The sequence below is a fragment of the Carcharhinus amblyrhynchos genome, unplaced genomic scaffold, assembly GCF_965287045.1.
Source record: "Carcharhinus amblyrhynchos unplaced genomic scaffold, sCarAmb.v2.hapA scaffold_49, whole genome shotgun sequence".
Classification (NCBI taxonomy): Eukaryota; Metazoa; Chordata; class Chondrichthyes; order Carcharhiniformes; family Carcharhinidae; genus Carcharhinus; species Carcharhinus amblyrhynchos.
In genome coordinates, this window is record NW_027649790.1 from 837,636 (window position 1) to 851,586 (window position 13,951).

Below are 13,951 nucleotides of genomic sequence, written 5' to 3' on the forward strand. Positions count from 1 at the left end.
ATGGCAAATTGCCCTTTAGTATCAGGAATATAAGCAGGGTAATTATGTGGGGTTACGGGGGATAGGATTGTTGTTGGTGCAGACTTGATGGGCCGAAGCCTCCTTCTGCACTGCAGGGATTCTATAACTTTGTTAGCAGAGAAAGTGATTTCTTGGTGAAGCATAGCACAGTCAGAATCCACAAAGTCCCCACAACGCAGATGGAGATCATTCCGCTCAGACTTACCGACAGAGCATCTTACCCAGGTCCAGCCCCCCTGCCCTACCTCCGTAGGATAGCTATCCCACCTAGGGACACTTAGAGGGCAATTTAGCACTGCTAATCCACCTAACCGATACATCTTGTGGGGGGGAAATCAGAGCACCTGGAGGATCCCACGCATACATGGACAGAACGTGCAAGCTCCACATAGTTACCCAAGGCTAGAATCAAACCCAGATCTCTGGTGCTGAGAGGCAGCAGTGCTAACCACTGTGCTGCCCAGAGAAGGTGGATTGGATCAGGATGGACACATACAACTCATTCTTCCGACTATTACACCTGATCCATTCTGTGTGGTCACTTGATACTAAACTGGCCACTTGATGCAACTTCAGTTGAGATTCAGGTTGTTATTCCTCTATAGATTTCACCTCGCATTCCACAAGATCAGAGGTAATGGCCACCATTTGTGATTAATTAGTTTGTTTATTAAATTGGAGATTTTTTATTATGTTTGACTGTTGTCAAATTAATTCACTGTGACTGACTGGCGGATGAGACCAGTCGAAAGGGGTTTTTTTTTGGCGGGGGGGGGGTAAAAAAAAGGGAATAGCAACATGCAATATCAGCAGTTTCAGTTACACAGGCCAAAAGTTTTAGTTGATACACATTTCAACCTGCAACTATCAACAGGGCTGCATTTAAAAATCACAACAGCCGCACTAGTGTATTGCTTCCCATGGACGCCAGAATCAGGTATTATGGTTCAAACCACCTGCAGCAAAGCAGGACGAGACTCTCTCCCAAAGTACTCTACTTCAGAGTTAGTTTGGGCTTTTAGTGGTTGATTCATCAGCACCAAGTTTTTGTAGCAAGCTAAAACAGGTCCTCCATGACAAAAATCAACATTGCAAAAAGGCCTCTTGAACAAACAAACCCAGTGTCACCTTAAGTGGAAGGCTAGGCATAGCTACATATCATATTATACCACCAGCTTTCTACATTGCTGCACTTACACCACTGCAATAGAGTTTCTGGCAGATACAGGAACCAACAAGCACTGACTCTAACAGCACTAAGTTCCCCACGATACTCATCATATTCTAACTGCATTCATTTACTCCACCAGAAAATCTCTGTCAACCATTCAAAGGATGGCAAACGGTTACAAGGGGGCGGGACTATTGTTACCAAGTATCATAGAATCCCAATAGTGCATGAGGTGGCCTTTCTGTCCATCGAACCTGCACTGACTACAATCCCGCCCCCCCCCAGGCCCTATCCCCATAACGCCACATATTTATGTATCCTGTTTATCCCCCTGACGCTCGGGGGAATTTGGTATGTCCAATCTATTCAACTTGCACAGCTTTGAAGGTGAAAGAGATTTTTGATATATTAGTTTTTAAAAGACATGGGGTTAGTGGGCTGAATATACAATTATTTCCTTTATCCCTCTAATAACACACCCCCCGGCCCCACCAAAATACATTTTATATTGTTATGAAAGGAAACAAAGTAAGGAGAAATTTCCCTGGAGTGTTATTAGAGGGCAAGGTTCCTTACCGAAAGAGAATGGTTGGCACAGAGACCACAGCATTGCACAAAGGGAAAAAGTGTTCAAATATTTGAAACAGAAATCATAGAATCCCCATAGTGCAGAAGCAGGTCATTCAGCCTGTACTGACAACAATCCCACTCAGGCTCCATCTCTGTAACCCTACACATTTACCCTGCTCATCCTCTGATACTTAAGGGGCAATTTAGTATGGCCAATCAACCTAACTCACATCTTTGGGAGTGTAGGGGGAAACCACACACACGGAGAACATGCAAACTCCACTCAAGGCCAGAATTTAACCTGGGTCCCTGATGCTGAGGTAGCAGTGTTAACCACTGTGCCACCATGCTGCCCACAGCTGCAAGGAAACTGGGATTTGTAGGGAATTTCTCTGATACACAGCTAGCTCCTGCACTGAGCTACGTGGTTATTCCCTGTGCTGAGACTGTACTTAGTCCCACGTCGCTGGCTGTCCTGACAGCACCTGGTTAGTTAGAAGGATGAACCAGGATACAGGTCAGAAAGGCCCCAACTTCAGCCCCTAATGCCCAACAAAAAACAGATCTGGTTAAGTACAGGAATGAAGGGTAACAAAGGACGTTCAAACTTTCCCCAGAATTCTATTATCTGGGCAGCTTGCTGTGTTGTTACAAATCTGGTCACCATGAGGGCAACCAGCCAGGCCTGAATAATAGTCATTGGACTAGCATTCCAAAGGCCCAAGGAGACACGGGTTCAAATTCCACAACTGTGGAATTTATCTGGAATTGAAAGCAAATCTCAGGAATGGTGACCGTGAAATTAACAATCGTTCAAAAAGAAAACCCATATGACTCACTAATGCCCTTTAGGGAAGGGAATCTGCTGTCTTATCCTGGTCTGGCCTACATGTAGCTTGAAGTAACTCAACTGCCCTCAAATGGCCCAACAAGCCACTCAATTCGAGGGTGGTTACGCATCAGCAGACAACAAACACTGACCTTGCCAGCAACACCCACACCCCATGAAGGAACAGACACATATGCACCTTATTGTATTGATAGATATTGTGTAGTATTGCTTGTAAATCTCCGGAGGAAACAAGCCATGAAGGCAGAATCCATGATGTGGCAGGTGAATAACCTGGAACCCAATAGCAAGGAAATTGGACAGAAAGAGAAAACCATGGTAACAGGGAGAAAGGAAAATAGGATTAGAGCCAGAAATTGGTGGTGGTGGAAGGGCGGGGGGAACAGAGAGAGAAAAGGAAAGAGCAGAGAGTAATAAGTGGCAAGGTAGGCACCCAGGAAAAGGGCAGAGGTTAGATTTGCAGACAATGTTGCAGTCTGTGAATCAATGGTCACCGAAAGGCAGGGAAGCAAGAGCAGGGAAGCCGAAAACTGATCCAAAGGAGGGAGCTCTAGGCAGTGGGATAAGCACACAGCAGCTATGGCTCTCTTTGTCCTGCTCTGTAAGGACACTTTACGTCCCACGAAAGGCGGATTTGCTTTTAACAGAGGGCGGTTACCGGGTAGCATACACACCCCCATACTTGCAGGACACCTGCAATGTACATTCATCCACCCACTACTCACCAAGTGTCCCTGGAAAACGCTTGGATACAGCGGATCCCTGGAGGTACCGTAGCCCGAGCCATGATTCACCCGGTAATTCGAGCTTGCAAACGGAAATAGACGAGACAACCTCCGCTTGGATGGCCAGGGAAGGTTCAGCAATGGCCCGGGCGCCGGGAGAGAGGTCCTGAGAGCTCCGTGATTGAAGCCTGGAATGGGGAGACTCGCTTTAAAGATCTGGTAGTCTCCATATGGTTTCCCCCCTCCCCGTGATGTAACAAATTACATTGGCAACAATGCGGAATGTAGCCAACCGCAGCGCAAGGTAACAAATGTTACAGAGCAAAACTTCCGGGGCTGATCAGCTGAGGACTGAATTCAATCACGTATTCTGTCATTGCTATCCCGGGCTGATGGGACCAATCATCAGCACACAGGCAGGGCTGGAGATTTTACACCCACACGTGACCCAGCTCAGACCGACAAAAAGAAAAATAAAAGCCAATGAGTGGGACGGATTTCCCCCGGCTGGGTGGAGCTGGAACTGGGAGAGAAACACCATCTCACCCGGTCTTCTCAGTGAGGACTGAAAGCAGTGATTGCTCACAAGGACTTTATTGTGCTCTATCAGAGTGACGGGGAAGTGGGGGGGATGACCTCATTCATCTGAAATCATTCACCCCCGCAGAATGCGAGTGATTTCCTTTCGCTCCGAGTGATTTCGGTAATCCAAATCCATGTTGAATGAATGAAAACGATTTGGATGGTTTCATAGAATCAGGCAGCGTGCCGTTTGGTGCACCCTTCATGTAAAAGAGCAATCCAGTTCGTCTCATTTCCCTGCTTTAACACCGCCCCCCCCCCTTCCACACCCTGCACCTCCCCCCAGCTCTATCCTCCCTACTCTGCTCTGTCCCCAACATTTCACTCTATTCCGAAAACTTGCACTCCCACCCCACTCTGCCCCCACATCCCCACCCTGCTCTGCCCCCCCACCCTACCCCAAACCCTGCAGTCCACACCCCCAACTCACTCTATCCCCAATCCTATATTTATTATTAGTGTCACAAGTAGGCTTACATTAACATAAGAAGTAGGTGCAGGAGTAGGCCATCTAGCCCTTCGAGCCTGCCCTGCCATTCAATAAGATCATGGCTGATCTGAAGTGGATCAGTTCCACTTTCCTGCTTTCTCCCCATAACCCTTAATTCCCCCGTCTATCAAAAACCTATCTACCCGTGTCTTAAATATATTTAGCGAGGTAGCCTCCACCACTTCAACGGCAGAGAATTCTAGAGATTCTCCACCCTTTGAGTGAAGAAGTTCCTCCTCAACTCTGTTCTAAACTGCCAGCCCCCCCCACTTATCTTGAGGCTGTGCCCCCTAGTCCTGTTGTCCTTTCTGAGCGGGAAGAATCTCTCTATCTCTACCCTATCCATCCCCTTCATTATCTTATACGTCTCTATAAGATCCCCCCTCATCTTTCTAAACTCCAACGAGTACAGACTCAGTCTATTTAGTCTCTCTTCATAGTCCAACCCCCTCATCTCCGGTATCAGCCTAGTGAACCTCCTCTGCACTCCCTCCAAGGCCAAAATATCCTTGCGCAAGTGTGGTGACCAAAACTGCGCACAGTACTCCAGCTGCGGCCTCACCAGTGCCCTGTACAGTTGCAGCAAGACCTCCCTGCTTTTATATTCTATCCCCCTCACTATAAAGGCCAGCATCCCATTCGCCTTCTTGATCACCTGCTGCACCTGCAGACTGGGTTTTTGCGATTCATGCCCAAGGACCCCCAGGTCCCTCTGCACTGTAGCATACTGCAGCTTTTTGCCCTTTAAATAGTAATCCCTCCTACTATTATTCCTGCCAAAGTGGATAACCTCACACTTGCTAACATTGTACTCCATCTGCAAGGTCCTCGCTCACTCGCTCAGCCTATCTAGATCCCTCTGCAGACTTTCCAAACCCTCTGCACAATTTGCTTTTCCACTCAACTTTGTGTCATCAGCAAATTTTGACACCCTACACTCAGCCCCCTCCTCCAGATCATCTCTATATATGGTAAATAGCTGAGGCCCCAGCACTGATCCCTGTGGCACTCCACTAGTTACCAACCACCAATCCGAATAGCACCCATTGATACCAACTCTCTGCCTCCTATTAGACAGCCAATCCTCTATCCACGCTAACACCTTACCCCCAACTCCATGCCCCCTAACCTTCTGAAGCAGCCTTTTGTGCGGCACCTTATCAAACGCCTCTTGAAAATCGAGAAACACCACATCCACCGGTTCCCCTCTGTCTACCGCTCTAGTCACATCCTCATAGAATTCCAATAAATTTGTCAAACACGACTTCCCCTTAACGAATCTGTGCTGCATCTGCTCTATCAAATAATTCTTCTCTAGGTGTCTCGCTATTTCTTCTTTGATGATGGATTCAAGCATTTTTCCAACAACAGACATTAAACTAACCGGCCTATAATTCCCTGCCTTTTACCTGCTACATTTTTTAAACAGCGGCGTAACATTAGTCGTTTTCCAATCTTCCGGCACTTCCCCGGAATCCAGCGAAGTTTGGTAAATAATCACTAAGACGTCTACTATCACCTCTGCCATTTCCTTCAGAACCCTGGGATGCATTCCATCAAGTCCTGGGGGCTTGTCCACCATCAGTCCCGTTAGTCGATCAAGCACTACCTCTCTAATGACAGTAATCGCATTCAGGCCCTCAACTCCTACCATCCTTCTATCTTTAATATCCGGCAAACTATTCGCGTCCTCCTCCGTGAAGACCGAGGCAAAAAACTTATTTAAGGCCTCAGCCATTTCCTCATCTCCCACCACTAAATCCCCCCCCTCATCCTCTAAGGGTCCAACATTCACTCTAGCCAGCCTCCTCCTCTTTATATATTTGTAACAACTCTTACTGTCCTTTTTTATATTTAGTGCTAGTTTAGCTTCATAGTCTATCCTTCCTTTCTTTATCAACCTCTTCGTCAATCTTTGTTGATTTTTAAACCTCTCCCAATCTTCTACTCACCCACTACTTTTAGCCACTCTAAACGCATCAGCTTTTAATTTAATACTCTCCTTTATTTCCTTCAATAACCACAGCTGGTTATCCCTCCTCCTACGTTCCTTCTTTAACACTGCAATGAAGTTACTGTGAAAATCCCCTTGTTCCCACCATCCGGCGCCTGTTCGGGTACATTAAGGGACATTTTAGCATAGCTAAATCATGGAGCCAGAGTCAGGGCTCTCACGCTGGTCTTAACCAGCACATCTTTTGGACTGTGTATTTATGAATGGTCCTATCAGCCTGGGATAGCAATGACAGAATTCATGTGATTGAATTCAGTCCTCAGCTGATCAACCCCGGAAGTTTTGCTCTGCGACATTTATCTTGCACTGTGGTTGGCTACATTCCACATTGTTGCCAATGTAATTTGTGGGAGGAAACTGGAGCACCCTGAGGAAACCCACACAGACACGGGGAGAATGTATAAACTCTACAGTCACCAAGCTGCGAATCAAACCCGGATCCCTGGTGCTGTGAGGCAGCAGTGTTTGTGCCACCCCATCCTGCTCTACCCCCACACCCTTCAATCCTCACCCTGCTTCACCACATCCCCAGGTCTCACCCCTATTCCCCCTCACCCCCAAAGAATTTCTGAAATTCCCTCCAGGAAGTTATTATTGAATCCGTTCCCATCGCCTGTTCAGACTGAGCATTCCAGGTCCTGACTCTCAGTGAAACACAGCATTGTTACAGGGCTGACAAACTGGATGCAGGGATGTGGTTTTCTCTTGCTGAGGGTGTCACAGTCTCAGGATACAGGGTAGGCCATTTAAGACTGAGTTGAGGAGAATTCTCTTCATTCAGAGCATGCAGAACCTGTGGAATTCTCTGCCATACAAGGCTGCGGAGGCCAAGTTACTGAATGTATTTTAGGAAGGAATAGATTTTGAGACACTAAAGGTGTCAAGGGGAAGAGCAGAATGGTGAGAATTGGATCATCCATGATCACATTGAATGATGGAACATACTTGATGGGCTGAATGGCCTATTCCTGCTCCTATGTTGTTTATTTCTAAGTCTCATCTCCCCTCTGGTTCATTCAGTCAGTTACCTTAAACCTGCTCATTAGCTCATTTGTGTAACAATTTACCCCTAGTTACAAATCATAATTTTGAACACCTCTATTATCTCTTCCCCTCAACCTCTGTGCTTCCCAGGGAACAATCTTAACCTCTCCAGTCTTGTATAAAATGTACAATGCTGTCATTAACTGGGGTTCGTCATCACCCGGACCATTTCAGTAATTTTCTTTGCCACTTCCCATCGCTTCTGTAAGCCATTGACATTCTTTGTAAAGCGTGGTGTGCCCAGAATTAAACAGTTCTCTACTGAGGCCCAAGAGAGATTTTAAAAAACATTGGCCTAACTTCCTTGCACCTGTAATCAACAAAGCTGAGGTTTCTGTATGCTTTTTTTAAAAAACAGTATTGTTTCAACTTTTTCCCCCATTATCTGCTCTTGCTTTTACAAATAATTGGCTTCATCTCTGGAGAAATGCCAAATGTAAACAGGTTAAGAACTGGGTTAATTGTGTGTTAAAAGCATCTAATTATTTGGCTGTTTTTTGCATCATTTCGTTTTGAACATTGGTGTGAACAGTAATTTGCTTTTATTCAATAATAAGCATAAAGGGCTGTATATGAGTCTCAAAAGGATGTATTGAAGTGATTGAAAACTCAGGTGGGCCCCCGAGAAGATTTTACTATCAGAGAGGCAGAAATATTATTGGGGGAAGTTCCAAAGCGTCAGAATCAGATAACTTTTTCATCAATAGTGATGGAGGCACGGAATGCAGAGGGACACAGAAGTCAGTGGGGATATTACCCTGGAGACTGCAGACTGCAGACTTGATGAAAGAACGGAAATGAAAATTTCTAATTTCTCGTACTAGTGGCAACTTAGCCATGATGGGCGAGCAGATTTGATACCGGAGAGTCAGCAAATTTTCTTTATTCTTTTATAGGAGCAGGGTTTCACTAGCAAGGCCAACATTTGGTGCCCATTCTTAAATGTCCTTGAACCGAGTGGCCTGTTCAGCCTTTCAGGAGGGCAGTCAACCACATTACTATCACATATGGCCAGAGCCGTAAGAACGGCAGATCTCCTTTCTTATAGGTGCATTAGTGAACAAAATGGAGTTTTTTTTTTAAACATCAATCGACAATGGTTTCATGATCATTAGAATTCCTACAGTGCAGGAGGCGGCCTTTAGGCCCATCGAGTCTGCACCGACCACAATCCCACCCACGCCCTATTCCCGTAACCCTCCTAATCTCCTAGATACTCGGGGAAATTTAGCATGGCCAATCAACCTAACCTGCACATCTTTGGACTTTTAACTCCAGATGCTGGTTGAATTTAAATTTCACGAGTTGCGTTGGTTGGCGGGGGGGTGGGAAAGAGAACAGAAGTCAACACTGCTTCCAGATCCAGAACTCGAGTGAGGATCACTAACTGAGATTTTCACAAGTGAGCCTTTTAACTGGCAATGGCAGTATGTTCCCCATCCAATGGAAGTGGTAGCTCTCACGCTCAGGCCAATCAGATTAGAAAGGGACACCAGGCTGTCGTGAAAGGTAAGTAACAGAGAGAAGCTGCCTCAACATAAAGGTTTCAACTTTTGGATCACATGAAAAGTAACAAGACATTCAGTGACTTTCATTTCTTACAATTCAGTTATTGAGTGGAAACGTATCCCATGTAAAGTGGATTTTTAAAAAGAGTATACAAGAGAGATTATCCTATAATTTCTGGATTCAACTCTAACCAATTAATAGCTTCTAAAAAACTAAGGAAAGGGGCAGCTGCCATTCATAAACAAATATGGAAGGGAATGCAGTGCGTGGCTGGCTAATGTTTACTATTAAGGTATCCCTCCTCCCATCTTTTTGAAATGTTGTGTATCCTGGAATATTTGGATCTAAAGAACCGATCTTTATTTGCAACATTCTCTGATCTATTAAGAATGCTTTTAAGCATGCAGATAAAAAGCCTTTACATGTTAAACTACCTGTATTGTTCACATGGACCTTATTCTTTGTTGCACTATTAACATTAAATTCTCTGTCTCTTCCTGTTCCACTCTGCTCATTTTTACCCAAATTTTACTACACTGCTGTCACAGCAACTTTTCTTTTTAGCTTTTCATATTTCCCTTCATCAGACCACCTTCCCCACCACTCGCCCATCTTTTAGTTTAAAGTCCCACTATCCATGGCTCCAGTTAATAGTTTTCCAGAATCCTGATCTCTACCTGGTTCAAGTGATTTCCCCTCCAGTGGAACAGCTCTTGCTTTTTAGTTTTGATGTCAGTACCCCATGAACCAAAAGTCTTTCTCCCCACCCTTATCCCAATTTGCAGATGGGTTAGGTAGTAATTCAGAGATTATACTTGAAATTCTGCTTACTAATTTAGAATCCAACTTCCCAAACTCCTAATCTTGGCTTCAGGGAACAGTATCAATTCCTGAGACTGGAAGTCCTTTATCACTACCACATTCATTTTCAATCTATTCACTTGAATGGACTCCTGCTATAATCAATTTGTCCACTCTGCACGTCCTTGTTCTCACCCAGACACACGTTATGAAATTGTGCTCCAACTGTGCATTTTTGTCAAGGAGTACAGGATTGATGTGGTAATCTTCTGACAATACACAAGCTTTATTTCAATTACCTCCTATCTTACTGCAAATATTCTCCATACAGATGGGACATTTAAAAATATTTTATTGATCAATAAATTGCATTGATATGTAAACTGCAAATTCAAACCTTTGACAAGTTATTGCACATATAATGAAACCAGCAGCACAAATCTAAATATGCTTGACTCAAATTATTCTATTTATTGGTCAGACTATGAAACACCAGATAAAGGGCATTTTAGTAACACAACTGTTAGACCTACAAAAAAAAACTTAAACATAAATAAAACAAATGCAAATTAAACAAACACGACAGCACCACAAAAAAAAACTGAGTATTGTGCAGTTTATTCTGCCCTATGTAATGTTAGACTTCGTTACTCAGAGGATTTCATGCCATTAGTTGGGATATTTGGCTCTTTCTGACAAAGGAAGAGATTCTTTTACAAATTTAGTGTGGCTGTTCCCCTCAGTCTGTGTAAACCTGGAGGGGGGAAAACTGCAGATCCACGACAACTGCTGTACATGTGAAAGGTTGTACTTGCATCCATCCTGGCAAAATAATGAAGTGGTATTTACTCTGGGATAGCCTGTGAGATGATGAAATTTATCTGGGGATAACAGATCTTGGCAGATCAATAATTCCCAAATCAAGACATTTCCCCAAGAGAAATTTCATTTATAAAATCAAGTCAGAATGGAAAATAAAAGCAAAAAAAAGAGTGAATTGAAGAGATAGGCAATTGTAAAATGTTAAATAATGATCCTTGCATTTGGAAGTTAACCATGTTCTTTACAAAATGTAGATATCACCATTGTTTTTCTTTAGAATGGCTTTTGGAGACATCTTCAATTTTACCGAACCTTTTATCTTCGAAATTCAGAGAAATGATTAGACATTTTAAAATAATTTCTCATAATTAAATAAAAGCAACACCAATAATTTATCAACCATGTGTTATTAAAAAGTCACCCATATATTTTTGGATCACACTTCCACAGATCAGAGTTTTTTTGGTGATGATTGATCGCTGAAGTGAATCTAGAGTTTCCCAGGGCAGCTGAATCATTTCCAGGCCGAATACAAATGCGCTGATGCAATCTTCTTCATTGAGATATTTCTACTGTGTCCATCCCAAACATCGCATGAAGATAATACCGACTGTAGTGCTTTGACATACGCTGTGGGTAGGGGAGATGGAGGAGTGGAGGGAGACAAAATATGGCACAAGTATATAGTAAAAGTTTTCCTTGAGATTGATTTGAATATATAGCTATTCTTCTGTAAACTTGCTGCTTTCAGATATTTGAAACTGGATTTAACCTAGTTATAACCTTCTTCGAGCTTCTTCAATAAAAACCAAAACTGTATACAGTACTCTAGGTGTGATCTCACCAAAGCACTATACAGCTGTAGCAAGACTTCCCTACTTTTATGCTCCGTCCTCCTCGAAATAAAAGACAATATTCCATTTGACTTCCCAGTTACTTGCTGTATCTGCATGCTAACATTTTGTGATTCATGTACAAGAACACCCAGATTATTCTGTACCGCAGTATTATGCACACTCTGTCTGGAGGGAGTGCAGAGGAGGTTTACTAGGCTGATACCGGAGTTGAGGGGATTGAGCTATGAGGAGAGGCTGAATAAACTAGGCTTGTACTCGTTAGAGTTTAGAAGAATGAGGGGAGATCTCATTGAGACGTATAAGATGATGAATGGGATGGATAGGATAGAGGTGGAGAGACTCTTCCCGCTCAAAAAAGACAGTAGGACTAGGGGGCACAGCCTCAAGATAAAGGGGAGGCGGTTTAGAACGGAGTTGAGGAGGAACTTCTTCACTCAAAGGGTGGTGAATCTCTGGAATTCTCTGCCCGTTGAAGTGGTGGAGGCTGCCTCGCTAAATATTTTTAAGAAGCGGGTTGATGGGTTCTTGATAAGAGAGGGGATTAAGGGTTATGGGGAGAGGGCGGGAAAGTGGAACTGAGCCACAACAGATCAGCCATGATCTTATTGAATGGCGGGGCAGGCTCGAAGGGCTAGGTGGCCTACTCCTGCTCCTATTTCTTATGTTCTTATGTTCTTATTTAATACTGTTTTTCTATTCTTTCTGCTCAAGTGGACAACCTCACATTTTCTCACTTCATCTACCAAAATTTTGTTCATTCACTTGATCTATTTATATCCCTTTTCATACTCTGTCTTTTCAATTTTTCCTATTTATAGAATTCCTACATGTGCAGAAAGAGGCCGTTCAGCCCATTGATCCTGGACCAACAACAATCCCATTCAGGCCCTATCCCTGTAGCCCCACATATTTACCCTGTTAATCCTCCTGACACTAAGGGACAATTTACCATGGAAATCACATCTTTAGACTGGGGAGGAAACCCACGCAGAAATGGGGAGAACATGCAAACTCCATTCTGACAGTAATGCAATGCTGGAATTGAACCCGGGTCCCTGATGCTGAGAGACACCAATGCTAACCATTGTACCAGCGTGACGCTCTTTGAACTATGGTAGTTAAATTTGTTGTTGATACAGTCCGCCTTTCCATAATATAGATTGGAATTGATTGAAGTCCCAGCACTGAGCCATGTAGCACTCCACTAGTTACAGTTTGCCAACCTGAAAATGACCCATTTATCCCGACTCACTGCTTTCTGTGTTAGCCAATCCTCTATCCTAGTTCTATTAGCTTTCATATATTTCTCCTCTCATAATAAAATTTAAGTTCTTCCTTCCTTTGCTATGTAATCTTTTACTATACTTGGGATGCTTTGTGTGTCTTCCAACGTCAAGACAGATAAAAAATACTTGTTCAGTCTTCACTATTGTTTCTTCAAGTCCAACTAAGGGAACAATACTTACTTTAGTTACTCTCTTCTTTTTTTAATCGAAGCTTTAACAGTCTTTTTCTATTTTTTTTGCCAGTTTCCACTCATACAATAGTTCCTCCCTTTTTTTGTAATTTTTTGCCAGCTTCTAAAATTTTCCCAATCATCGAGGTATCAGTATCTCTCACAAAGTCTGCCGCTTTACCTATTTTTCCATTCCATTTTAATTAACTCTGTTTTCACACCCTTGTAATTGTCTTTATGTAAATTTAACACACTAGTTTCCTGGTTTGTTCCAGAACGTATTGTTCTAAAAAAAAGTCCTGAATTTATTCTATGAAAAAGTCTTCCAGGGTATTTTTGCCAATTGATTCATCCAATCTATACGAAGATTGAAATCTTCCATGATTATTGCAGTATCTTTCTTACAAGCCCCCATTATTTCTTGATGTACACTCTGTCCTACAGTATCACTATCAGGAAGGCTTAGAAACAAGTCCCACCAGTGTCTTCTTTGATATTTCTCATCTCCATCCAAAATTATTCGACATTTATATCCACTAAACCAAGATAATTATCTTCATTTACCAACAAAGCCTTCCTTTTCCTTTCTTCCAGTTTTTCTGAAACATCAAAGCCCCTGAATATTCAGGTGAGACTTATGATCACTTTGCAACCATGTCTCTGTAATGGCTACCATATTATACTCATTTTATTTTTAAAAATTCATTTATGGAACATGGGCTTTGCTGGCTGGCCAACACTTATTCCATCTCTAGTTATGTGAGGGCAGTTGAGAGTCAATCATATTGCTGTGGCTCTGGACCAGACCAGGACAGCAGATTTCCTTCCCTAAAAAACAATAATGAACCAGTAGTGAACCAGATGGATTTTTCTGACAATTGACAATGGTTTCATGGTCATCAGTAGATTCTTAATTCCAGATTTTTTTTTATTGAATTCAAATTCCACCATCTGCCATGGTGGGATTCAAACCCAGTTCTCCAGAACATTAGCTAAGTTCCTGAATTAGTAGTCTAGTGATAATAACTCTAGGCCATCG

The 13,951-nt window shown here is 43.1% G+C and overlaps 2 protein-coding genes across 3 annotated transcripts in view; both read right to left on the bottom strand.

Annotated features, from left to right (window-relative positions):
- The window catches only part of slc37a2 (solute carrier family 37 member 2), a 60,281-nt gene extending 56,560 nt beyond the window's left edge, over window positions 1–3,721 (bottom strand). The window contains exon 1 of the mRNA XM_080182232.1: window positions 3,338–3,721. Within this exon, the coding sequence (XP_080038358.1) occupies window positions 3,338–3,399 (62 nt within the window). The 5' untranslated portion in view covers window positions 3,400–3,721. The remainder of the gene's footprint in view (window positions 1–3,337) is intronic.
- A 6,390-nt stretch (window positions 3,722–10,111) lies between these two features.
- Window positions 10,112–13,951, bottom strand: part of ccdc15 (coiled-coil domain containing 15) — a 38,682-nt gene continuing 34,842 nt past the window's right edge. For both annotated transcript variants that reach the window (XM_080182253.1, XM_080182252.1), the window contains one exon: window positions 10,112–11,229. In XM_080182253.1, coding sequence (XP_080038379.1) covers window positions 11,114–11,229 — 116 coding nt within the window. In that variant the 3' untranslated portion in view covers window positions 10,112–11,113. The remainder of the gene's footprint in view (window positions 11,230–13,951) is intronic.